The sequence below is a fragment of the Pelodiscus sinensis genome, chromosome 7 (genome assembly GCF_052426305.1).
Source record: "Pelodiscus sinensis isolate ZL-2025 chromosome 7, ASM5242630v1, whole genome shotgun sequence".
Lineage (NCBI taxonomy): Eukaryota > Metazoa > Chordata > Testudines > Trionychidae > Pelodiscus > Pelodiscus sinensis.
The window spans coordinates 3,026,625-3,050,719 of NC_143058.1; the positions used below are offsets into that span (position 1 = coordinate 3,026,625).

General features: G+C 66.5%; 1 protein-coding gene across 6 annotated transcripts in view; it reads left to right on the top strand.

The window, feature by feature from the left end:
• Positions 1–915: 915 nt before the first annotated feature.
• Positions 916–24,095, top strand: part of TNS1 (tensin 1) — a 251,173-nt gene continuing 227,993 nt past the window's right edge. For 2 of the 6 annotated variants that reach the window (XM_075932996.2, XM_089779632.1), the window contains exon 1: positions 916–1,097. In XM_075932996.2, coding sequence (XP_075789111.2) covers positions 1,011–1,097 — 87 coding nt within the window. In that variant the 5' untranslated portion in view covers positions 916–1,010. The remainder of the gene's footprint in view (positions 1,098–24,095) is intronic. The other 4 variants (XM_089779629.1, XM_089779633.1, XM_089779630.1 and 1 more) reach the window with 4 other exon arrangements.

The window sequence follows — 24,095 nt, forward strand, 5'->3', positions numbered from 1 at the left end:
GGGGGGTGGCTGGAGGAGCAGGGCCGGGGGGGGGGCAGTTCGAGGCCGGGGGGGGGGGGTGGCTGGAGGAGCAGGGCCGGGGGAGGGCAGTTCGAGGCCGGGGGGGGGGGTGGCTGGAGGAGCAGGGCCGGGGGGGGCAGTTCGAGGCCGGGGGGGCGGGTGGCTGGAGGAGCAGGGCCGGGGGAGGGCAGTTCGAGGCCGGGGGGGGGGTGGCTGGAGGAGCAGGGCCGGGGGGGGCAGTTCGAGGCCGGGGGGGGGGTGGCTGGAGGAGCAGGGCCGGGGGGGGGGGCAGTTCGAGGCGGGGGGGGGTGGCTGGAGGAGCAGGGCCGGGGGGGGGGGGCAGTTCGAGGCCGGGGGGGGGTGGCTGGAGGAGCAGGGCCGGGGGGGGCAGTTCGAGGCCGGGGGGGGGTGGCTGGAGGAGCAGGGCCGGGGGGGGGGGCAGTTCGAGGCCGGGGGGGAGGTGGCTGGAGGAGCAGGGCCGGGGGGGGGGGGGGGGCAGTTCGAGGCCGGGGGGGGGTGGCTGGAGGAGCAGGGCCGGGGGGGGCAGTTCGAGGCCGGGGGGGGGTGGCTGGAGGAGCAGGGCCGGGGGGGGCAGTTCGAGGCCGGGGGGGAGGTGGCTGGAGGAGCAGGGCCTGGGGAGGGCAGTTCGAGGCCGGGGGGGGGGGGGGTGTGGCTGGAGGAGCAGGGCCGGGGGCAGTTCGAGGCCGGGGGAGGGTGGTTGGAGGAGCAGGGCCGGGGGAGGGCAGCTCGAGGCCGGGGGGGGTGGCAGGAGGAGGAGGAGCAGGGCCGCAGGGCCGGGGGAGGCTCCGCACCCGCCGGGCGCGCTGTCCCGGGACTCGGCCGGACCGGCTGCCTGGGCTGGTCCCCGGAGGGGGCGGGCGCCGCGCGGGACCGACCCCCAGACGCTGGTGCCCGCGACCCCGCCCGGTCGGAGGGGGAGCGCCGCGCCTGGCCCGCCCCGGCTCCGGCTCCTGGTTCGGGGCGGGCCCGTGCGCTCCCCGCCCGAGCCCATGGGACGCGCCGGGCGCCCGGGCTGCTGCGAGCGGGGGCCGCGGGGCGCGTCGGCGCGGAGCCGGGAAGAGGCGCCGCGGAGCCAGGTGAGCAGCCGGGGCGGGCCCAGGTACGGCCGGCCCGGGGAAGGGGCCAGGCAGCCGGGCCCGGGGGGGCGGCCGGGGCCCGGGGGGGGGGGGTTCGTGCGGGGCGGGGATGCGGCCCTTCGCCTGGCGGGCGCGAGTCTTGCGCTAAACTTTGCGAAGGTCCCAGGCGGGCGGGGGAGGGGAGGGGGGAGCATCTCTCCGCCCGGACCCCTGTGGGCCGCACCGGGCCGAGCAATCCATGAACCCGGTGGGGTGAGTGTGGGGCCCGATCCGGCCCCTCTGGCACCCGGCGCAGGAGCAGAAAGGGATGTGGCCTAACTCTGCAGCCAGGGGTCCTCTCCTTGTTTCCCTCCACGCGTGGAATGCATTTTGTTCCGTGCACCAAGGCACGTGTGGTTGTGCACCACCCATAGAAACAGCACCCTGGGCGCGCTGCTAATCAGCTGGGCGGCATCGGACTCTCCTGGGTGGCGTAGGGGGAGCACTGCATGCAGCCGGCGTCTGAGAGCCCGTGGCCTGCCGTGGCCAGTTTGTTCTTGCCGCTGTCCCGGTGCAGCAAGCAGGCAGGGGGGCTGGTTGTGACTCAGGTTCTGGGTCCTCGGCCAGCCTGGTCCATGCGTCGCGGGTGTCAAAGAACCTCTGGCACATTGGGTGGTTCCTAGGGGGCTGCCGACTGCCCTCTCATGGGAGCAACTCCCAGTGCGGGGGAGCCGTGCATTAAGAGCGCCGGGCCAGCAGGGGTCGCTGGGCGATGTACAGCGCCTGGCGCGACAGGTTCCGAAGGCCTTTCCGCTGACCCCGCAGCGCTTTTCCATCGTGTGGCCACTCGCCGGGGCCAGAGGGTCAAAGGTATTTAGGCGCCTAGAGATGCAGATAGGTGCTAACGGGTTTCATTACGTGGCACTTCCATGGCGTACAGCCAGCCAACCCGTCTGCGCCGGCCAGCGCCTTTGGGAAACCGCCCCTAAATTGCTCCTCTTCCTGTGGGTGCCCGATTCGGCCTGGCTCCCTGAGGACAGGGGCAGCATTTCAGATGCTGTTCCTGGTCTCTGGCGGGGGGTGGGGGCAGCTGGCACGCTCAAGGGACAGGGCATGGCAGGGTGGCAGCAAGCCAGGCAGCGCCCGGGCGAGGGTATCGTTCTGCAGGGTTGCAGCCAGGCGAAGGGGAACTAGCCGGAGTCCCTCACAGCCTGGCAGGCCTCCGGCTCTGCTTCCAACCCGCCTGCTGCCGGCTCACATGACGGTCCAGTGGATCCCGGCTCGTCCGGCTGGCAAGGGGTTTGCACCCCCCACTGGCAGCTTGCCTTCCCCCCCCCCCCTGCATCCTTCTTGGTGCCAGGCTGCAGCGGGTCTCCTCGGGGCGCTTAATGCTCTCTAGCGCGGAGGCGGGGGGTGGGTCTAGCGGCAAGGGAGCGTTTTGATGCCGACCTGAGTTCCAGTTCTGGTGTCTCCGCTGAAGATGGGGGGTCAGGGGAATTCAGGCCCTGTCCGTGCGGCGTGGGCTGTGCTGGGCAAAGTTCTGACTTGCACCCGTGCCCAGAGCAGAGGAGGCAGGCATGGGGTGCCCTCCCAGGAAGGGGAGATGCAGAGGACCCCATGCTCCCCCCAAAGGAGGGTCACAGGAACCAGCAGACGAGGAGAAAAGGCAGGGGCCGTTGCTGGGGGCTCCGGGGCCTCTGTTAGGGAAAGTCCTGGAGGAAGCCGGTAGGTTGGGGCCAATCCCGGCCTACAATGGGATCTTTGTGCCTCCGAGGAGTCGGCGGGCAGAGGTGTGTGCAGGTGGTGAGCGGTTCCCGGCCTTTTTCATCCGCAGACCCGCAAACCCATTCCCCGTCTTTTGGTGGACTAGTGACGTGTTAGTTGCATATTCCGTATGGTAATTCATTGGAAGAAGTCAGGCGTTATTGTACGGCACAGCTGTGCGCACACAATGCGTGCCCGAGGGGTCACTGTTTGCAGACGTCTACAACTCTACAAAATGCCGTTCGAAGAATCCGGCCTCATCTCGAGCCATTCGCACCCGTGTAAACGTAAAAAGTGGTTCCGGACGGACGGGCTCGCTCTGAAGCTCTGTACACTTGCTTTGCAATGGGATCACGCTCATGTCCGGAGCCAGGCCTTTCGTGCTGCCTGCAGCCCAGAGGGGAATGAGCTAGACACCCCGGCCTCCCCGCTAGCCCCCCTCCCTGCACTAGTCCCCACCCCAGAGAGAGGGAGATGCTCACAGCTCCGCCCCCCAGCCTGCACGCCCCACATATGAACCGGGCAGAACGGCTCCAGCCTACCCGGCGCCCCTGGGGAAGGCAGGAGCAGCTGCAGCATGAGAAGCCAGGATGCTCTCACCTGCCTTCAGGACCGGGGGACGCACATGGGGCAGGCGGGAAGGCCTCCCATCTCCGCTGGGGGCGTCTGTCAGAAGCCAGGGCAGGCCCGTCCGCAGCTCCCTCCGCAACAGTTGGGTCCATCCCGCCCTGGCTGTGCCGTGGCAGCTAGTGCTCTATGGGGCAGGTGATGTGCTGCAAGCCGGCCTCCTGCTCCTCCTCCGGCAGCCCCTGCCCCCTGCTGAGCTGGGCAAAGGGGGGAAGGTGGCCAGTGGCCTTGCACCCCCATCAGGCCATGTGACAGACACACACAGGGACCACGGGGAGGTGCGTTTGCACCCCCCCCCCATGTATGGCCCTGTTGAGGCATGGACGTGGCCTGGCAGCGTGCCACGGCCCAGCACCGGTCCACAGATCGGCGGTTGGGGACCCCTATGGCTGCCCCACTGAGATCTTTGCCCCAGCTCAGGGCTGGACCTGGGTCTCCGACCTCAGGGCCCCCACCAGCCCCCAACCTTCCTTCTGGTGCATGAGAGCAGCCACCCTGGGCCCCCTCGAGGGGACGCGTCCGGCCCCTCTGCAGCCACGTCACCCGGCCACGCCTTGGCCAGTCTGTGGCTCTGAAGGCCAGTGCAACACCACGCGATCACACTCAACGTCCCACCCCCTGCAATGGGGCAGCTTCCCCACCTCAGGGCCCTTGGGCGAGGCTCCCGCTCCCACGACACAGCCGTGAAATTCCCTGGCGCCGGTCAGCTGCTTCCAGGGCAGGGCGAGGAGTCGGCCTGGGGGGCGAATGTCTCTGAAGAGCCGGGAAGGGACCCCAGTGTCTTCGCCTGGGTCCCTGCCCCGCGGTCCAGGAACTCAGGTGATCTGTTGCCGGAGGGCTGGGAGGGGTAGACTATCATAGAATCATAGGACTGGAAGGGACCTCGCGAGGTCATCGAGTCCAGCCCCCCGCCCTCAAGGCAGGACCAAGCTCCGTCTACACCATCCCTGACAGATGTCTATCTAACCTGTTCTTAAATATCTCCAGAGAGGGAGATTCCACCACCTCCCTTGGCAATTTATTCCAATATTTGACCACCCTGACAGTTAGGAATTTTTTCCTAATGTCCAATCTAAACCTCCCCTGCTGCACTTTAAGCCCATTACTCCTTGTCCTGTCCTCAGAAACCAAGAGGAACAAATTTTCTCCTTCCTCCTTATGACACCCTTTTAGATATTTGAAAACCGCTATCATGTCCCCCCTTAATCTTCTTTTTTCCAAACTAAACAAGCCCAGTTCATGAAGCCTGGCTTCATAGGTCATGTTCTCTAGACCTTTAATCATTCTTGTCGCTCTTCTCTGCACCCATTCCAATTTCTCCACATCTTTCTTGAAATGTGGTGCCCAGAACTGGACACAGTACTCCAGCTGAGGCCTAACTAGTGCAGAGCAGAGCGGCAGAATGACTTCACGAGTTTTGCTTACAACACACCTGTTGATACAACCTAGAATCATATTTGCTTTTTTTGCAACAGCATCACACTGTTGGCTCCTATTCAACTTGTGGTCCACTCTGACCCCTAGATCCCTTTCCGCCATGCTCCTTCCTAGACAGAGCAGGGTGGGACGCCTACGCCAGCGCCCTGCAAACCCACGTGGGGCTGGGGGCGAGAGACCCGGCTGAGTGGCGGCCTGTGGCCAGATGGGCTGAGCAGACGCCCCCCGGGCTCCTTTTGGGGCCCTGCGTGTCTGGAAGCGTGGCGAAGGTGGCAGACTTGCCTTCACCCCGGGGCGGCCTGGAGGGGGCGGCACCGAGAGCTGGCCACCCTGAGGCCCTCCGTGACCGGCGCGTCTGCTGGGAAAGCAGGGCGGGGGCCCCTGAACGGCTCTATAAAGCCAGCGGGGCCAAGGCGAACCCCTTCCCCAGCAAACAGGAGCGGGGGCAGTTTCTCAGGGGTGAACTGGGAGTTTGCAAGGGGACAAATGTCGGGGGAGGGGACCGTGGACAATTTGCCCCATTTTCCAGCCCCCCCGCAGAGCCAGGTCAGGATTTCACAGGGTGGGTGCAAAGCGGGGTGGGGGGGGCAGAGCCCGGCTTTGGAAGGGGCTGGCGCTAGCAGGGTGGCGCGAGCGAAGGGCTCCGTGCCAGCCGCAGGGGCATCGGCGTTGTCGTGGGTGGCGGCTGGCAGCCCCTGGGGGTGACAGTCGCCCCCACGTGAGTCTGGCACAGCGTGATACAGGGGAGCTCTGGCCAGGGGACCCCAGCGCTCGGCTTCGCAGTGCCGCTGCCCCGGCTGCTGAACCTCTGCCAGCCTCCGCCCTTGGGTCCCCCGCTCCGCTGTCCCCTCCCCTGGTCCGTAGGGGCCAGGGACGTGCATGCAGGCGGGCGCTGGAATTCTCCTCCTCCGGGTCGGCGATGCCCCAGGCTTGGGGGCGGCTGAGACCCCCTCCCCGCCCCTGCCTGGCGTCTCCACCACCCCAAGCAAGGGAAGGGAAAGTCCGGGGCAGGGCAAATCCGCCCGGCCATGCCGCGCCCCCCAGGCCTTCCCAGCAGGTGTTCCTGGCTCAGGAGGGGATTAACTTCGGTGGCTGGCTCCAATCCCTACCTGCAGAGAAGCCTTTGCCTGTGACCTCTCGGCGGGTTGCTATAGAAATCGTGGGGCTGGCTTGCAGTGGGAGGGACGGGCGTGTCGGGGTGCTGGGAAGCGGGAGACGTGGGGCGGCCCGGAGCCAGGGCCCCAGCGTGGCTCCAGGGGGCGCTACAGTGTGGGGCAAGTAGGGGGATCTTCCCTCCAGAACCCAAGGTCCTGACCCCTTGCGGTCCTTGGGGGTCTCATGACACTCGTCTCCAGGGGCGGGCGTGAACCTCGGGCTCCGGGCTAGATTCCTAGGCTGCTAATCCCATCTGGGTCCTTCTCAGCCGAAGCTGCGGCCTCGTGGCCCCGCGCGCTGTTAACGTTAACAACGGCTGTGCCTCGCCCCAGAGGTGGCTGCAAGTCGGGGACAGGCCGAGCGGTTAAGCCTGTCGGGACCCTGTGGGAGAGGCTCGGGCTAACGTGCCCACCGTTGTTAGCAGCCGGAGGGGCCGTTCTGGTTTTGTTAAAAGGGGCGGGGGCAGCGGGAGGGAAGGCAGATGCTCTGCCCAGGGCGGTCTGGGGGCGGCGCTCCACCAGGGAGCAGGGAAGCCTCAAAACACAGGGCAGACAGATGGACGTCAGCCAGCCAGAGTCCTCGCCGGCCTTGCGCAGACCACGGGGCGTAGGCTGGGGGAGGCTGGGGCCGTCCCGGATCGCCTCGCCCCTCTGGCGGCCGTGCCTTTCGGAGGCCGCTTTCCACGGGCCCGAAGTTTTCAAACGTTTCCCCCTTCAAGCTGCGTTGTCCTGAGCGTGGCCACCGCACGGGGGAGTGTCCTGCCCCTCCCGTTGTGAGACCCCCCCAGCACACTTTGACTTCACATCCCAGGGGGGCAGGGTTGGTGATTTGGCTCTGGGCTCGCGCGGCCGCCAGGGATCCCTGGGCCCCGCTCTCCGGGCCGGGGACCCAAAGGGGCAGGTCGGGAGCGCGGACACGTCCGATCCGAGTGCGAGAGCGTCCCGCGGGGTTCTGGGCTCTTGCTGAGAGACAGCCCCGCCTTAGAGGTTCACGCCCTCCGGCCCCTAAAGGGGAGTCCACGGGAGCTGGGTGCACGCCGGCAGAGCTGTCCCGCCACCTCGGGCGCTGCCCCGGGGACCCCAGCCGGCGTGGCTCCCCCGTTCTAGCGCCGCAGCCACGCGGGCCAGCGTCGGCTCAGTGCGTGTCGGGCAGCGCTGCCAAGAGATGCCAGCTTTTGCCACGTGACGGCAGGGGGACCGTGTGTCCACAGAGCCCGCCAGCCACGGCCTGCAGCCACGGCAGTCCCCTTTCGGTTCCTTGCTCGTCTCTTCGAAGCAAGCACTTGTAATGGGGCCGCCGGAGCGCTGCACACGACACGGACCGGTGCGGTGGGCAGGCCTACCTGCAATTAACCCCGGAGCGCTCTTAGGACGCCGGGTGCCCCGAGCCTCTGGCCAGAAGGCACCGTGAGAGCCGCCGGTCCCACCCCCTGTATCCTCCAGTGTCACCCCGTTCCTCTGGGTCATGCCCAAAGGTGTGCTTGGTTCCCAGGCAGGCCCCTCCGTGGGGCGTCGGGTCCGGGCGGGTACCCGGCTGGGCAGATAGCTGGGCCTTGGTTCCCGTCGGAACAGGGCTGGTGTCGCTCCCAGCCGCTGGCTCTCCCTGTGCCTCCCCCGCTGGCTCTCAGGGCTGGCGCTGGATAAGGGCGCCCTGGGCTCACGGCACCTTCCTGAGACGCCCAGCAGACCGAGCCGGGCCCTCCCGGCCGGCGCTGTCACCAGCTCTCTGACAGCCGCAGGGACGCTTCCCTGCACCCTCTCCAGGTGTTCAGCATCTTTCTTAAAGTGCGGGTGCCAGGACTGGCCGCAGCAGCCGAGGGCCGGCATCACGGGTACCGCCCCCCGAAGGGGGTTCAAGTTGGACTTGGGGTCAGGCCTCAGCCCCAACCATCTGCTTCCCCCAGCAGCGGCCGCTGGAGGCGAGAAAGCCCCCCCCCCCACCGCAGCAGCTCCTGCTTTCGGGGCCCCCCAGCGTCTCACCCGCTCCTGCCCGACGGCTGTGGCACCCGCTGCCCGGTGGGCTCCCGGCTGCACGAGACCCAGCAGAACTGCCTGGCAACGCCCAGATCGCTGCCTCCGCTGCACCGGGCGAGATTTGCCGGGTCCCGCAGAGTCATCCGCCGGAGAGCGTCCGTCCCCTGGGAACGCTGCACCCGCCACTGCCCCAAGGGCGCTGTTCACCCCAGGGCTCCTCCCCGCTGCGGGGAAGGGGGAGCTGAGGCAGGAGAGACCCTGCCAGGGAGCCTGGGGACGGGCTACGCGTGGAGCTAGGTGGGGGTCTTTGGGTGGGGACGCTGCCGGCTGCCAGCCCAGTACTGAGTCCCCCCGGCAGCACAGCGCCCCCTAGTGCCGTTCCGCGGCATTGGGGCCAGCCCCTCCCTGGGGCTGCCTGCTGCCCTGGCTCATGGGGAGCATCCTGTGATTTCCCAGGGGGCTGGAGGGGGGCGTTAATTCCATTAGCAAATCACTGATGGACCCTGGCGTGAGGCGCCGCTCCCCGTTCGTCACCCGCATCTGTCAGCAGAGCCACCCCCCCGTGGAGCGTCCCCCAAAGCCCCTCCCTGCCTCCTCCCCCAGGCCCAGCTGTGCCCCACGGAGAGGGGGGAGGGTGGATCCCTTGCCAGGGACAGGGGAGTCCGGGCGGGGAAGGAGGAGGAGGCTGGTCTAGTGGCAGTTCCAGGCCTGTCGTGTGACCCAGGGCTGGCCACGGGGTCTCCCTGCGCAGCACTTTGTCATCTATAAAATGGAGGATGAATCCTCCCCCCCCGCACCGGTCAGCCGGGCAGGGCCTGTCCCTGGCTGTGTCTGTGCAGCGCCCGGCCCAGCGGGGCCCAGATCTCTGCTGCCAGCCCCGCTAACACCCGTCGTGCTTTGGCTGGTGCGTGTGGCTGCGGAGGGCGAGCGTGTCCCGCTCAGAGGGCAGCCGGAATGGGGGGCTGGTTTTATCCTCACCCCAGCACCGTTCCCCCCGTCCCCGGTGCCAGGTCTAACCGTGTCCCCTCCCTGGCCCGCCCCGGCCGCCGAGCTCTGCGTGTGGCACTGCCCCCTCGCACTGCCTTGTGCCCCCACCGGGTGCTGGGCTGGGGGCAACGGGCTCGGGGGAGGACCAGGGCCAGGAGCTCTGTGCCCTGCGCCATCTCTGGGCACACCCAGCCGGGGGCCACGTTCTGAGCGTGACCTGGCAGGTAGAGGGGGAAGCAGGGTGAGGATCCTTGCCAGAGTCAGGGGCTGGGAGGGACGACGACTCCTCCCCCGCTGGGGGGGCTGTAGCACGGAGCAGAGGGGCCCCAGGAGCTGCCCCACTGCTCTAGCTGGGTTCTTAGCCTGCCCCGGCCCCGAGGGCCTTGTGGCCGAGCATCGACACCCCCTCCGCGATGGTGACTCCCTTCGCTCCCCGTGGGACCGCCAAGCGGCGGCTGGGTGGCGTGCGTCGCACGAGGCGTGAGAATTCCCGTGGAGGTCTCTGACGTGCCTTCTGCATCCCGGTGCTGGTCACTGGCCTGTGGCCCCCTTGTTGCTGGGTACCGAGTGTTACAGCAACGCCGCCAGGCAGGGTCTCTCGCCCCCTCATCCTGCAGCCAGCGCCTGGGAGTGAAGGGAGCAATTGCCCTGTGGGAGCCAGTCCGAGTCCGGGAATAGCCCCCCGCAGGGCGTCCCCGCGGCTTCATCTGTTCCCCCTGGATGTCAGCGGGTCCAGGGCGGCTGTTGGAGGGGGAGCGTTCTCCGGTCTGTCCCCGGCAGACGCTGCGTCTCACGCGGGCTGTGTCCTGCTGTGCAACGATCGGGAGGCCAGTCTCCCTGGTGACATCAAAGGTATTTGTCGACCACCCAGTTAAACCTCATCCCAGGAGGCTTACCTGGGTGGTTGACAAATACCTTTGATGTCGGCACCCGCACGTCCAGACTATCGCGCTGAGCTGACAAACAGCTGATCAGCTGTTTGTCGGCTCAGCGCGGCAGCCATGTAAATGTAAATGAAGCGGCGATTATTAAAATCGCCACTTCATTTTCCTATGTCTGGTAGCCTAATCTACATGCCTCTGTCGCCAGAGGCATGTAGTCTAGACGTAGCCTTAGACGTACCCTTGGGCTGTGTCTACATTGGCACCCTTTTCCGGAAACGCTTAAAACGGAACAGTTTTCTGTTATAAGTATTTCCGGAAAAAGAGCAACTGCATTGGCAGGATGCTTTTCCGGAAAAGCCCTTTTTCCGGAAAAGCGTCCGTGGCCAATGTAGACACGCTTTTCCGGAAAAAAACCCCGATCGCCATTTTCACGATCGGGGCTTTTTTTGCGGAAAAGAAATCTGTGCTGTCTACACTGGCCCTTTTCTGGAATAGTTTTTCTGGAAAAAGGACTTTTGCCCAAACGGGAGCAGCATAGTTTTTCCGGAAAAGCACTGACAATTGTACAGTAGATCGTCAGTGCTTTTCCGGAAAAGCAAGCGGCCAGTGTAGACAGCTGGCAAGTTATTCCGGAAAAACAGCTGCTTTTCCGGAATAACTGGCCCAGTGTAGACACAGCTTGGTGTCCTCCAGTTCTTCTATTATCCTCGACTTGGTCGGTCTAATCATCTCTACCAATCGATTACGTCTCGTGTAAGGCGCCTGTTATGCCCGTTTTGGGAGCACACCGTGCTACTCAGGATGTTGCAAAATCTGCATGGGTGGTTAACAGCTTTATGGCTGTATCTTGTGTTTTTGCCGATCAGAAACAGAAGTGCCCAGACAAGGTTGCTTGTTGTGGGTTTTTGACGTGGGCTCGCTGGACCAGGTTTAATCTGCGTGATTGTGCAAAACATTCCTGCCTCCCAAAGCTTCCCCCTCAGCATTGCCTGTGGGTTTACATGCACCAGGCTTGAGACAGGCCTGGGTGTTGCTCGTGAGAGCTCTGCCCTGTGGTCCAGGCAGACACGGCCGACCCGGCGCCCTGACGAGCGTGCTTGGCGGGGAGGGCTTGCAAGTACTTTGGAGGCTGGGATCCGGATTCAGGAGGAGTTTCCCAAGTTGCAGACTTGGCCCGATATCCGGACGGTGACCTGCCGTTCCGGTCACGCGCGAGGTTCCGTACGTAGGAAACAAGCGGGGGAGAACTGGCCGGGCGGCTGGGATGGAGCGGGCGGTTCTGCTGGATCCCACGCTGGCCGAGCGACCGAGGGGGAGCTGTTGTGAGAGCGGCGAATGTGGCTGGCGCGTGTTAACCGGTGCGGGGTGCGGAGGATTCGGCAGGTGCTGTGCTGCGAGGCTCTGGGGAGCAGTGAGCCGGAGGTCCAGTTCGGGGCGTTGCAAGGATGGCGATCCACGGGCGAGGGTCCCAGCGAGAGCAACAGAAAGGCAAACCTGCTCCGGGGGGAAAGGCTAGAAACCGGGGCCCGCTGAGTCCAAGGCGGGCTGGGGGGAGCCGCTGGGTCTGGCACGTGTCCCAGGCTGGCGTCGAGAGACGGCATTGGGGTTTGGATTTTCCAAAGAACTTGCTGACTGTGTGGGTGGGGAGCTCCGGGACAGGTGGGTGGGCGATTCTCCGGCCCGGAACGGGGGTGGGTCTCCCTGGCCCTGCCTCAGTGGTCCGGCCCGGCCCTGCGGTTGGTGGCTGCAGTGCCGCGTTGGGAAGGGTGCGGTGCTTGAAATGCCCAGTGGGCCGGGGGTGGCAACATGGACATTTCGAGTTCTGGGCTCCCTACCAGCAGCGGAGCTGGGGCGCCTCTCTCCCAGCTGAGCGAGCAGACCCACAGACCATTGCCTGGGGGAAACCGAGGCAGGCATTAGGGAAGAGCCTTGCCTGCATTCCCACTGCCAGGGCTGGGACTAGGACCCAGGGGTCCTGCTGTTTAGCTGCACCCCTTAATCCCTTACCCCCCGGGGGCCTGTAGGAAATGTAGCACAGGCCCCCCTGCCAGCGCCCCACACCCCGCTCTGCGCCCTGCTGAAGCAGGAAGATAGGAAGGACGGTTCAGTGGTTAGAGCACTTGCCAGTCCCCAGGTGTCCAGTCCTGACTCCCTCTGTGACCTGGAGCAAGTCAGCTGGGTGCTCCGTGCCTCAGTTTCCCCTCTGTCCTGGGGTGAGGGAGGAAAGATCCGCTGGCGATGTGCCTGCAGCGGCACAGGAGAAATCCCATGGTGGGGGGCAGCGGCCGAGCCCCCTGAAGGGGGCTCCCTGCAACCAGGCCCTGGCTTGCCCTCCCCTTTGCTTGCTGGCCCCTGCCCTGGCTGCCCCGGGCTCAGCCCCATGCGCCTGCGGGGCAGCCTCGCTCGGCTCCAGGGCTGAGCCCCGCGCCAAGGACACGAGCCGAGGCGCTGGAGCCGCCGGCAGCTGCAAGACAAAGCCCGTGCGAGGATCTCATTAGCTAATGGGAGGTGGGAGTCGCCGGGCGGCTCCGGAGGCAGAGCAGCGCTGGGCTGGCTCGGGAGCAGGGCCTGGGGCGGCTCCGGAGGCTGCGTCCCGCTCTCCGCAGCCGGGGCACTTTGTCTAATTGCCCCGCACCCTGGGGAGCGCCGGTGTGGGAGGCTTTCCAGCCTGGCTGCCCGCCCCAGGGCCCCGCCGGCTGCCGCTGCCTGTCGCACAGTCGGGATCCGGCCGCCTTGCCCGCCGGGGCGCAGGGGGGTGGCTCCGGCACCTGGCTGGGTCGCAGTGAGGCTCAGGAGGGGCTGGGTGCTGCTTGGAGCCCCCCGGTTCTGCGGAGCAGGTGCTGCGGTGAGTCAGTCGGGATCAGCCCAGCCCTGCGCCCGGAGCCTCCGGTTTCTGCAGGGCTGGGGAACAGCCCCTACCGGCCGTTGGCGCTGGGAGCCGCCTTGCCGTGGGGGCTGCCGATCGAGGGGGCCGGGGGCCAGGCCGAAGCGAGCGATGAGCCGTCGCGGCTGGTGCTTCGGCTCGCTGCTCCGCGGGAGCAAGTACCTGTTCTGCGCCCTGCCCCGGCGCCTCTGCCGGTCCCGGAAGGTAAGAGGGGCGGGGTGGAGGGAGCTGCCGGGGGGGTGGGCAGGCGGTGGAAGGGCAAGGGGCTGCCTGCGGAGGGGGCGTGTCGGTGGAAGAGCCCCTATGAGGCCAAGCTGGCGTGGGTGGCCGGGGCAGGCCAGCCCGGATCTGGGGTCTGTGCCCCAACCGCCTCGGCCCGAGACCCTCCCTGCTTCCCAAGCTTCGGGGCAATGCCCCAGGGGGACCTGCCCATTGCAGCTGGGGGGGCGGCAGTGCTGGGGGACGCTGGGCTGGGAGCGGCGAGCCCCCCCGAGGTGGGTGCCAGGGGCCACCTCCTGACCCGGACCCGCCGCCCTGCCGGCTGGGGGCCCCAGAAGAGTGAGATCTGCAGCTAGCACCCCCGTGTGCCTCCCGCTGGCCTGGCAGCCCCCTCGGGGGGTCCTTGGCCTGGCCAACAAGGGGGGCCAACTGGTGGGCACTGGGCGGAGCCCCCCCACACGCATTGGAGCCGCCAGGGTGGGTGGCAGCTGGGCAGACAGGCAAGATGAAAGGTCCCGGCGAAACGTTTATCGCCTACCTCGCAATCCATCCTCCAGCGGCCCTGTCGCTCGGGAACGATTGAGGCTGCGTTCCAGCTGGGGAAACTGAGGCAGCGAATTTGTGCCAGTGTCCAAACCGGCGTCAGATTTTGGGTGCGGGCCGGTGGGGAGGCCTGTCCTGGGTGGCAGGGTGCTGGGGGAGGCTGGGGGTCTCGGCGGGAGTAGAGTGTGGGAGGGAAAATGGGGGGTCTGGGCGGGAGGGTGCAGGAGCAGGGTGGGTGTGGGGGGGTGGGAGGGTGCTGGGGGAGGCTGGGGGTCTCGGCGGGAGTAGAGTGTGGGAGGGAAAATGGGGGGTCTGGGCGGGAGGGTGCAGGAGCAGGGTGGGGGGGGGGTGGGGGAGGGGGTCTGGGCAGGAGGGTGCAGGAGCAGGGTGGGGTGGGGGGTCTGGGCAGGAGAGGGTGCAGGAGCAGGGTCTGGGCAGGAGGGGTGCAGGAGCAGGGTGGGGTGGGGGGTCTGGGCGGGAGGGTGCAGGAGCAGGGTGGGGTGGGGGGGTCTGGCTGGGAGGGTGCAAGAGCAGGGTGGGGTGGGGGGTGTGGCGGGAGGGTGCAGGAGCAGGGTGGGGTGGGGGGTGTGGCGGGAGGGTGCAGGAGCAGGGCGGGGGTGGGGGGTCTGGGCGGGAGGGTGCAGCCATTCCCAGGCACCTCCCCCCACTGCTCCCATTGGTCAGTATCCGGCCAATGGGAGCAGCGGGGGAAGGCCCCAGGTGAGTGGTCCCTACACTGCTGCTCCCCCAGCTGTGGGGGTCAGGGGCGCATGGAGCCTCCTCCTCCCCCCGCCAGCCGGATCCAGTCTGGGAGCCCCCCTGCCCCGGCCGTGGGAAGCCGGCGCTGGCTCCAAGCTTGCGGGAAGGGGCGGGGCTGGACGCCGGCGCGGGCTCCCGGGGGCCGAGCCCACAGCCCATCGGCGAGACGGTCGGACCCCCCACGGCTGCGGGGGCGCCTCCCGTGGGGCAGGGCAGGGCCGGTCCCACACCTGCCTCTCTCCAGGCAGGGCCAGGGGCTGCCTTGGGGTAGAAGACCCGGGGCTTATGCCCAGCCCTTGCACAGACAACAGCTCCTCTTCCCGGCCCCCCTCGCGCGGCCTCCCTGGGCGTCTAACGAGGTGATTAGCTTTGCGCTCTCGGCAGCCTGGCACGGTTCCCAGTCAGGTGGGCAGGGGGCAGCTGACTGCAGCGGCCGGGTCACTGCTCTGCGCACGCTCGCTCCCTGAGGCCATCTCCGTGTGGCTGTGTGGCCCAGCGGTTAGAGCAGCAGAGACCTAGTGGGGGGCCTGGGTTTGCCTCCTTTCTCTGGGGCTCCTGCTGCGTGAACTGGGGTGTGTCCCTTGCTTTGGCTGGGCTGCTGAGCTGGGGCGCCTGTCTTGGGTGCCTCGGGGGACCCAGAGCTGGGATTTGGGGCAGCGGGACCCCAGTTCAAACCCCGCTCAGTGACATACAGTGGAGAATTGGCTCCCAAGGATCTTGCCATTGTGGAGCATTTCGCAGTCGATTGTGTCGCCTGTAGCTGTGCGGGTGCGTTTCGCTGTCCTTTGCAGCCGGGGTGTGCGTGCGGGTGCGTTTCGCTGTCCTTTGCAGTCGGGGTGTGTGTGCGGGTGCGTTTCGCTGTCCTTTGCAGCCGGGGTGTGCGTGTGGGTGCGTTTCGCTGTCCTTTGCAGCCGGGGTGTGCGTGCGGGTGCGTTTCGCTGTCCTTTGCAGCCGGGCTGTGCGTGCGGGTGCGTTTCGCTGTCCTTTGCAGCCGGGCTGTGCGTGTGGGTGCGTTTCGCTGTCCTTTGCAGCCGGGCTGTGCGTGTGGGTGCGTTTCGCTGTCCTTTGCAGCCGGGGTGGGCGAGCGGGTGCGTTTCGCTGTCCTTTGTAGCCGGGGTGTGCGTGTGGGTGCGTTTCGCTGTCCTTTGCAGCCGGGGTGTGCGTGTGGGTGCGTTTCGCTGTCCTTTGCAGCCGGGCTGTGCGTGTGGGTGCGTTTCGCTGTCCTTTGTAGCCGGGGTGTGCGTGTGGGTGCGTTTCGCTGTCCTTTGCAGCCGGGCTGTGCGTGCGGGTGCGTTTCGCTGTCCTTTGCAGCCGGGGTGTGCGTGTGGGTGCGTTTCGCTGTCCTTTGCAGCCGGGGTGTGCGTGTGGGTGCGTTTCGCTGTCCTTTGCAGCCGGGGTGTGCGTGTGGGTGCGTTTCGCTGTCCTTTGCAGCCGGGGTGTGCGTGTGGGTGCGTTTCGCTGTCCTTTGCAGCCGGGGTGTGCGTGTGGGTGCGTTTCGCTGTCCTTTGCAGCCGGGGTGTGCGTGTGGGTGCGTTTCGCTGTCCTTTGCAGCCGGGGTGTGCGTGCGGGTGCGTTTCGCTGTCCTTTGCAGCCGGGGTGTGCGTGTGGGTGCGTTTCGCTGTCCTTTGCAGCCGGGGTGTGCGTGTGGGTGCGTTTCTCTGTCCTTTGCAGCCGGGGTGTGCGTGCGGGTGCGTTTCGCTGTCCTTTGCAGCCGGGGTGTGCGTGCGGGTGCGTTTCGCTGTCCTTTGCAGCCGGGCTGTGCGTGCGGGTGCGTTTCGCTGTCCTTTGCAGCCGGGCTGTGCGTGCGGGTGCGTTTCGCTGTCCTTTGCAGCCGGGCTGTGCGTGTGGGTGCGTTTCGCTGTCCTTTGCAGCCGGGGTGTGCGTGCGGGTGCGTTTCGCTGTCCTTTGCAGCCGGGCTGTGCGTGTGGGTGCGTTTCGCTGTCCTTTGCAGCCGGGCTGTGCGTGTGGGTGCGTTTCACTGTCCTTTGCAGCCGGGCTGTGCGTGCGGGTGCGTTTCTCTGTCCTTTGCAGCCGGGGTGTGCGTGTGGGTGCGTTTCACTGTCCTTTGCAGCCGGGGTGTGCGTGTGGGTGCGTTTCTCTGTCCTTTGCAGCCGGGGTGTGCGTGTGGGTGCGTTTCTCTGTCCTTTGCAGCCGGGGTGTGCGTGCGGGTGCGTTTCGCTGTCCTTTGCAGCCGGGGTGCGCGTGTGGGTGCGTTTCTCTGTCCTTTGCAGCCGGGGTGCGCGTGTGGGTGCGTTTCGCTGTCCTTTGCAGCCGGGCTGTGCGTGCGGGTGCGTTTCGCTGTCCTTTGCAGCCGGGGTGTGCGTGTGGGTGCGTTTCTCTGTCCTTTGCAGCCGGGGTGTGCGTGCGGGTGCGTTTCGCTGTCCTTTGCAGCCGGGGTGTGCGTGCGGGTGCGTTTCGCTGTCCTTTGCAGCCGGGGTGTGCGTGTGGGTGCGTTTCGCTGTCCTTTGCAGCCGGGGTGTGCGTGTGGGTGCGTTTCGCTGTCCTTTGCAGCCGGGGTGTGCGTGCGGGTGCGTTTCGCTGTCCTTTGCAGCCGGGGTGTGCGTGCGGGTGCGTTTCGCTGTCCTTTGCAGCCGGGGTGTGCGTGTGGGTGCGTTTCGCTGTCCTTTGCAGCCGGGGTGTGCGTGCGGGTGCGTTTCGCTGTCCTTTGCAGCCGGGCTGTGCGTGTGGGTGCGTTTCGCTGTCCTTTGCAGCCGGGGTGTGCGTGTGGGTGCGTTTCGCTGTCCTTTGCAGCCGGGCTGTGCGTGTGGGTGCGTTTCGCTGTCCTTTGCAGCCGGGCTGTGCGTGTGGGTGCGTTTCGCTGTCCTTTGCAGCCGGGCTGTGCGTGTGGGTGCGTTTCGCTGTCCTTTGCAGCCGGGGTGTGCGTGTGGGTGCGTTTCACTGTCCTTTGCAGCCGGGGTGTGCGTGCGGGTGCGTTTCGCTGTCCTTTGCAGCCGGGGTGTGCGTGTGGGTGCGTTTCGCTGTCCTTTGCAGCCGGGGTGTGCGTGTGGGTGCGTTTCGCTGTCCTTTGCAGCCGGGCTGTGCGTGCGGGTGCGTTTCGCTGTCCTTTGCAGCCGGGCTGTGCGTGCGGGTGCGTTTCGCTGTCCTTTGCAGCCGGGCTGTGCGTGCGGGTGCGTTTCGCTGTCCTTTGCAGCCGGGCTGTGCGTGCGGGTGCGTTTCGCTGTCCTTTGCAGCCGGGGTGTGCGTGCGGGTGCGTTTCGCTGTCCTTTGCAGCCGGGGTGTGCGTGTGGGTGCGTTTCGCTGTCCTTTGCAGCCGGGGTGTGCGTGTGGGTGCGTTTCGCTGTCCTTTGCAGCCGGGGTGTGCGTGCGGGTGCGTTTCGCTGTCCTTTGCAGCCGGGGTGTGCGTGCGGGTGCGTTTCGCTGTCCTTTGCAGCCGGGGTGTGCGTGTGGGTGCGTTTCGCTGTCCTTTGCAGCCGGGGTGTGCGTGTGGGTGCGTTTCGCTGTCCTTTGCAGCCGGGGTGTGCGTGCGGGTGCGTTTCGCTGTCCTTTGCAGCCGGGGTGTGCGTGCGGGTGCGTTTCGCTGTCCTTTGCAGCCGGGGTGTGCGTGTGGGTGCGTTTCGCTGTCCTTTGCAGCCGGGGTGTGCGTGTGGGTGCGTTTCGCTGTCCTTTGCAGCCGGGGTGTGCGTGTGGGTGCGTTTCGCTGTCCTTTGCAGCCGGGGTGTGCGTGTGGGTGCGTTTCGCTGTCCTTTGCAGCCGGGGTGTGCGTGCGGGTGCGTTTCGCTGTCCTTTGCAGCCGGGGTGTGCGTGCGGGTGCGTTTCGCTGTCCTTTGCAGCCGGGGTGTGCGTGCGGGTGCGTTTCTCTGTCCTTTGCAGCCGGGGTGTGCGTGTGGGTGCGTTTCTCTGTCCTTTGCAGCCGGGGTGTGCGTGCGGGTGCGTTTCGCTGTCCTTTGCAGCCGGGGTGTGCGTGCGGGTGCGTTTCGCTGTCCTTTGCAGCCGGGCTGTGTGTGCGGGTGCGTTTCGCTGTCCTTTATAGCCGGGGTGTGCGTGCGGGTGCGTTTCGCTGTCCTTTGCAGCCGGGGTGTGCGTGTGGGTGCGTTTCGCTGTCCTTTGCAGCCGGGGTGTGCGTGTGGGTGCGTTTCGCTGTCCTTTGCAGCCGGGGTGTGCGTGTGGGTGCGTTTCGCTGTCCTTTGCAGCCGGGGTGTGCGTGCGGGTGCGTTTCGCTGTCCTTTGCAGCCGGGGTGTGCGTGTGGGTGCGTTTCGCTGTCCTTTGCAGCCGGGGTGTGCGTGTGGGTGCGTTTCGCTGTCCTTTGCAGCCGGGGTGTGAGTGCGGGTGCGTTTCGCTGTCCTTTGCAGCCGGGGTGTGCGTGCGGGTGCGTTTCGCTGTCCTTTGCAGCCGGGGTGTGCGTGCGGGTGCGTTTCGCTGTCCTTTGCAGCCGGGGTGTGCGTGTGGGTGCGTTTCGCTGTCCTTTGCAGCCGGGCTGTGCGTGCGGGTGCGTTTCGCTGTCCTTTGCAGCCGGGGTGTGCGTGTGGGTGCGTTTCGCTGTCCTTTGCAGCCGGGGTGTGCGTGCGGGTGCGTTTCGCTGTCCTTTGCAGCCGGGGTGTGCGTGCGGGTGCGTTTCGCTGTCCTTTGCAGCCGGGGTGTGCGTGCGGGTGCGTTTCGCTGTCCTTTGCAGCCGGGGTGTGCGTGTGGGTGCGTTTCGCTGTCCTTTGCAGCCGGGGTGTGCGTGCGGGTGCGTTTCGCTGTCCTTTGCAGCCGGGGTGTGCGTGTGGGTGCGTTTCGCTGTCCTTTGCAGCCGGGGTGTGCGTGTGGGTGCGTTTCGCTGTCCTTTGCAGCCGGGGTGTGCGTGTGGGTGCGTTTCGCTGTCCTTTGCAGCCGGGGTGTGCGTGTGGGTGCGTTTCGCTGTCCTTTGCAGCCGGGGTGTGCGTGCGGGTGCGTTTCGCTGTCCTTTGCAGCCGGGCTGTGCGTGCGGGTGCGTTTCGCTGTCCTTTGCAGCCGGGGTGTGCGTGCGGGTGCGTTTCGCTGTCCTTTGCAGCCGGGGTGTGCGTGTGGGTGCGTTTCGCTGTCCTTTGCAGCCGGGGTGGGCGTGTGGGTGCGTTTCGCTGTCCTTTGCAGCCGGGGTGGGCGTGTGGGTGCGTTTCGCTGTCCTTTGCAGCCGGGGTGTGCGTGTGGGTGCGTTTCGCTGTCCTTTGCAGCCGGGGTGTGCGTGTGGGTGCGTTTCGCTGTCCTTTGCAGCCGGGGTGTGCGTGTGGGTGCGTTTCGCTGTCCTTTGCAGCCGGGGTGTGCGTGTGGGTGCCTTTCGCTGTCCTTTGCAGCCGGGGTGTGCGTGTTGGTGCGTTTCGCTGTCCTTTGCAGCCGGGGTGTGCGTGTGGGTGCGTTTCGCTGTCCTTTGCAGCCGGGCTGTGCGTGTGGGTGCGTTTCACTGTCCTTTGCAGCCGGGGTGTGCGTGTGGGTGCGTTTCGCTGTCCTTTGCAGCCGGGCTGTGCGTGTGGGTGCGTTTCGCTGTCCTTTGCAGCCGGGGTGTGCGTGTGGGTGCGTTTCGCTGTCCTTTGCAGCCGGGGTGTGCGTGTGGGTGCGTTTCGCTGTCCTTTGCAGCCGGGGTGTGCGTGTGGGTGCGTTTCTCTGTCCTTTGCAGCCGGGCTGTGCGTGCGGGTGCGTTTCGCTGTCCTTTGCAGCCGGGGTGTGCGTGCGGGTGCGTTTCTCTGTCCTTTGCAGCCGGGGTGTGCGTGTGGGTGCGTTTCGCTGTCCTTTGCAGCCAGGGTGTGCGTGTGGGTGCGTTTCGCTGTCCTTTGCAGCCGGGCTGTGCGTGCGGGTGCGTTTCGCTGTCCTTTGCAGCCGGGGTGTGCGTGCGGGTGCGTTTCGCTGTCCTTTGCAGCCGGGGTGTGCGTGTGGGTGCGTTTCGCTGTCCTTTGCAGCCGGGCTGTGCGTGTGGGTGCGTTTCGCTGTCCTTTGCAGCCGGGCTGTGAGTGCGGGTGCGTTTCGCTGTCCTTTGCAGCCGGGGTGTGCGTGCGGGTGCGTTTCGCTGTCCTTTGCAGCCGGGGTGTGCGTGCGGGTGCGTTTCGCTGTCCTTTGCAGCCGGGCTGTGCGTGTGGGTGCGTTTCGCTGTCCTTTGCAGCCGGGCTGTGCGTGCGGGTGCGTTTCGCTGTCCTTTGCAGCCGGGGTGTGCGTGTGGGTGCGTTTCGCTGTCCTTTGCAGCCGGGGTGTGCGTGCGGGTGCGTTTCGCTGTCCTTTGCAGCCGGGGTGTGCGTGCGGGTGCGTTTCGCTGTCCTTTGCAGCCGGGGTGTGCGTGCGGGTGCGTTTCGCTGTCCTTTGCAGCCGGGGTGTGCGTGTGGGTGCGTTTCGCTGTCCTTTGCAGCCGGGGTGTGCGTGTGGGTGCGTTTCGCTGTCCTTTGCAGCCGGGGTGTGCGTGCGGGTGCGTTTCGCTGTCCTTTGCAGCCGGGGTGTGCGTGTGGGTGCGTTTCGCTGTCCTTTGCAGCCGGGGTGTGCGTGCGGGTGCGTTTCGCTGTCCTTTGCAGCCGGGGTATGCGTGTGGGTGCGTTTCTCTGTCCTTTGCAGCCGGGGTGTGCGTGTGGGTGCGTTTCGCTGTCCTTTGCAGCCGGGGTGTGCGTGTGGGTGCGTTTCGCTGTCCTTTGCAGCCGGGGTGTGCGTGTGGGTGCGTTTCGCTGTCCTTTGCAGCCGGGGTGTGCGTGTGGGTGCGTTTCGCTGTCCTTTGCAGCCGGGGTGTGCGTGCGGGTGCGTTTCGCTGTCCTTTGCAGCCGGGCTGTGCGTGCGGGTGCGTTTCGCTGTCCTTTGCAGCCGGGGTGTGCGTGCGGGTGCGTTTCGCTGTCCTTTGCAGCCGGGGTGTGCGTGTGGGTGCGTTTCGCTGTCCTTTGCAGCCGGGGTGTGCGTGTGGGTGCGTTTCGCTGTCCTTTGCAGCCGGGGTGTGCGTGTGGGTGCGTTTCGCTGTCCTTTGCAGCCGGGGTGTGCGTGCGGGTGCGTTTCGCTGTCCTTTGCAGCCGGGCTGTGCGTGCGGGTGCGTTTCGCTGTCCTTTGCAGCCGGGCTGTGCGTGCGGGTGCGTTTCGCTGTCCTTTGCAGCCGGGGTGTGCGTGCGGGTGCGTTTCGCTGTCCTTTGCAGCCGGGGTGTGCGTGCGGGTGCGTTTCGCTGTCCTTTGCAGCCGGGCTGTGCGTGTGGGTGCGTTTCGCTGTCCTTTGCAGCCGGGCTGTGCGTGCGGGTGCGTTTCGCTGTCCTTTGCAGCCGGGGTGTGCGTGTGGGTGCGTTTCACTGTCCTTTGCAGCCAGGCTGTGCGTGCGGGTGCGTTTCGCTGTCCTTTGCAGCCGGGGTGGGCGTGCGGGTGCGTTTCGCTGTCCTTTGCAGCCGGGGTGGGCGTGCGGGTGCGTTTCGCTGTCCTTTGCAGCCGGGGTGTGCGTGCGGGTGCGTTTCACTGTCCTTTGCAGCCGGGCTGTGCGTGCGGGTGCGTTTCGCTGTCCTTTGCAGCCGGGCTGTGCGTGTGGGTGCGTTTCACTGTCCTTTGCAGCCGGGGTGTGCGTGTGGGTGCGTTTCACTGTCCTTTGCAGCCAGGCTGTGCGTGCGGGTGCGTTTCACTGTCCTTTGCAGCCAGGCTGTGCGTGCGGGTGCGTTTCGCTGTCCTTTGCAGCCGGGCTGTGCGTGTGGGTGCGTTTCACTGTCCTTTGCAGCCGGGTTGGGCGTGCGGGTGCGTTTCGCTGTCCTTTGCAGCCGGGCTGTGCGTGCGGGTGCGTTTCGCTGTCCTTTGCAGCCGGGGTGTGCGTGCGGGTGCGTTTCGCTGTCCTTTGCAGCCGGGGTGTGCGTGCGGGTGCGTTTCGCTGTCCTTTGCAGCCGGGGTGTGCGTGCGGGTGCGTTTCGCTGTCCTTTGCAGCCGGGGTGTGCGTGCGGGTGCGTTTCGCTGTCCTTTGCAGCCGGGGTGTGCGTGTGGGTGCGTTTCGCTGTCCTTTGCAGCCGGGGTGTGCGTGCGGGTGCGTTTCGCTGTCCTTTGCAGCCGGGGTATGCGTGTGGGTGCGTTTCTCTGTCCTTTGCAGCCGGGGTGTGCGTGTGGGTGCGTTTCGCTGTCCTTTGCAGCCGGGGTGTGCGTGTGGGTGCGTTTCGCTGTCCTTTGCAGCCGGGGTGTGCGTGTGGGTGCGTTTCGCTGTCCTTTGCAGCCGGGGTGTGCGTGTGGGTGCGTTTCGCTGTCCTTTGCAGCCGGGGTGTGCGTGCGGGTGCGTTTCGCTGTCCTTTGCAGCCGGGCTGTGCGTGCGGGTGCGTTTCGCTGTCCTTTGCAGCCGGGGTGTGCGTGCGGGTGCGTTTCGCTGTCCTTTGCAGCCGGGGTGTGCGTGTGGGTGCGTTTCGCTGTCCTTTGCAGCCGGGGTGTGCGTGTGGGTGCGTTTCGCTGTCCTTTGCAGCCGGGGTGTGCGTGTGGGTGCGTTTCGCTGTCCTTTGCAGCCGGGGTGTGCGTGTGGGTGCGTTTCGCTGTCCTTTGCAGCCGGGGTGTGCGTGCGGGTGCGTTTCGCTGTCCTTTGCAGCCGGGCTGTGCGTGTGGGTGCGTTTCGCTGTCCTTTGCAGCCGGGGTGTGCGTGCGGGTGCGTTTCGCTGTCCTTTGCAGCCGGGGTGTGCGTGTGGGTGCGTTTCGCTGTCCTTTGCAGCCGGGGTGGGCGTGTGGGTGCCTTTCGCTGTCCTTTGCAGCCGGGGTGTGCGTGTGGGTGCCTTTCGCTGTCCTTTGCAGCCGGGGTGTGCGTGTGGGTGCGTTTCGCTGTCCTTTGCAGCCGGGGTGTGCGTGTGGGTGCGTTTCGCTGTCCTTTGCAGCCGGGGTGTGCGTGTGGGTGCCTTTCGCTGTCCTTTGCAGCCGGGGTGTGCGTGTTGGTGCGTTTCGCTGTCCTTTGCAGCCGGGGTGTGCGTGTGGGTGCGTTTCGCTGTCCTTTGCAGCCGGGCTGTGCGTGTGGGTGCGTTTCGCTGTCCTTTGCAGCCGGGGTGTGCGTGTGGGTGCGTTTCGCTGTCCTTTGCAGCCGGGCTGTGCGTGTGGGTGCGTTTCGCTGTCCTTTGCAGCCGGGGTGTGCGTGTGGGTGCGTTTCGCTGTCCTTTGCAGCCGGGGTGTGCGTGTGGGTGCGTTTCGCTGTCCTTTGCAGCCGGGGTGTGCGTGTGGGTGCGTTTCGCTGTCCTTTGCAGCCGGGCTGTGCGTGTGGGTGCGTTTCGCTGTCCTTTGCAGCCGGGGTGGGCGTGTGGGTGCGTTTTGCTGTCCTTTGCAGCCGGGGTGGGCGTGTGGGTGCGTTTCGCTGTCCTTTGCAGCCGGGCTGTGTGTGTGGGTGCGTTTCGCTGTCCTTTGCAGCCGGGGTGGGCGTGTGGGTGCGTTTCGCTGTCCTTTGCAGCCGGGGTGTGCGTGCGGGTGCGTTTCGCTGTCCTTTGCAGCCGGGGTGTGCGTGCGGGTGCGTTTCGCTGTCCTTTGTAGCCGGGGTGTGCGTGTGGGTGCGTTTCGCTGTCCTTTGCAGCCGGGGTGTGCGTGCGGGTGCGTTTCGCTGTCCTTTGTAGCCGGGGTGTGCGTGTGGGTGCGTTTCGCTGTCCTTTGTAGCCGGGGTGTGCGTGTGGGTGCGTTTCGCTGTCCTTTGCAGCCGGGCGTGTGTGTTTGCACAGGGCAATAGAAGTGCAATTCCCTTTCCTGGTTCCCACTCACTGATGCCTCTGAGATTCAGCTGAAAAAAATCAGACCCTGGAGCAAGCTCTTCAGGTGTCCCCAGGGACCCGCGGCGTTCCCAGCCCTGTGAAACGCTCGTGCCATTTAGGCACAAGGCAGTGGAGGCTCTGTGGGGCGAGTGTCCGGCGGCACAGGGGGAGCAGTGGGGCGCAG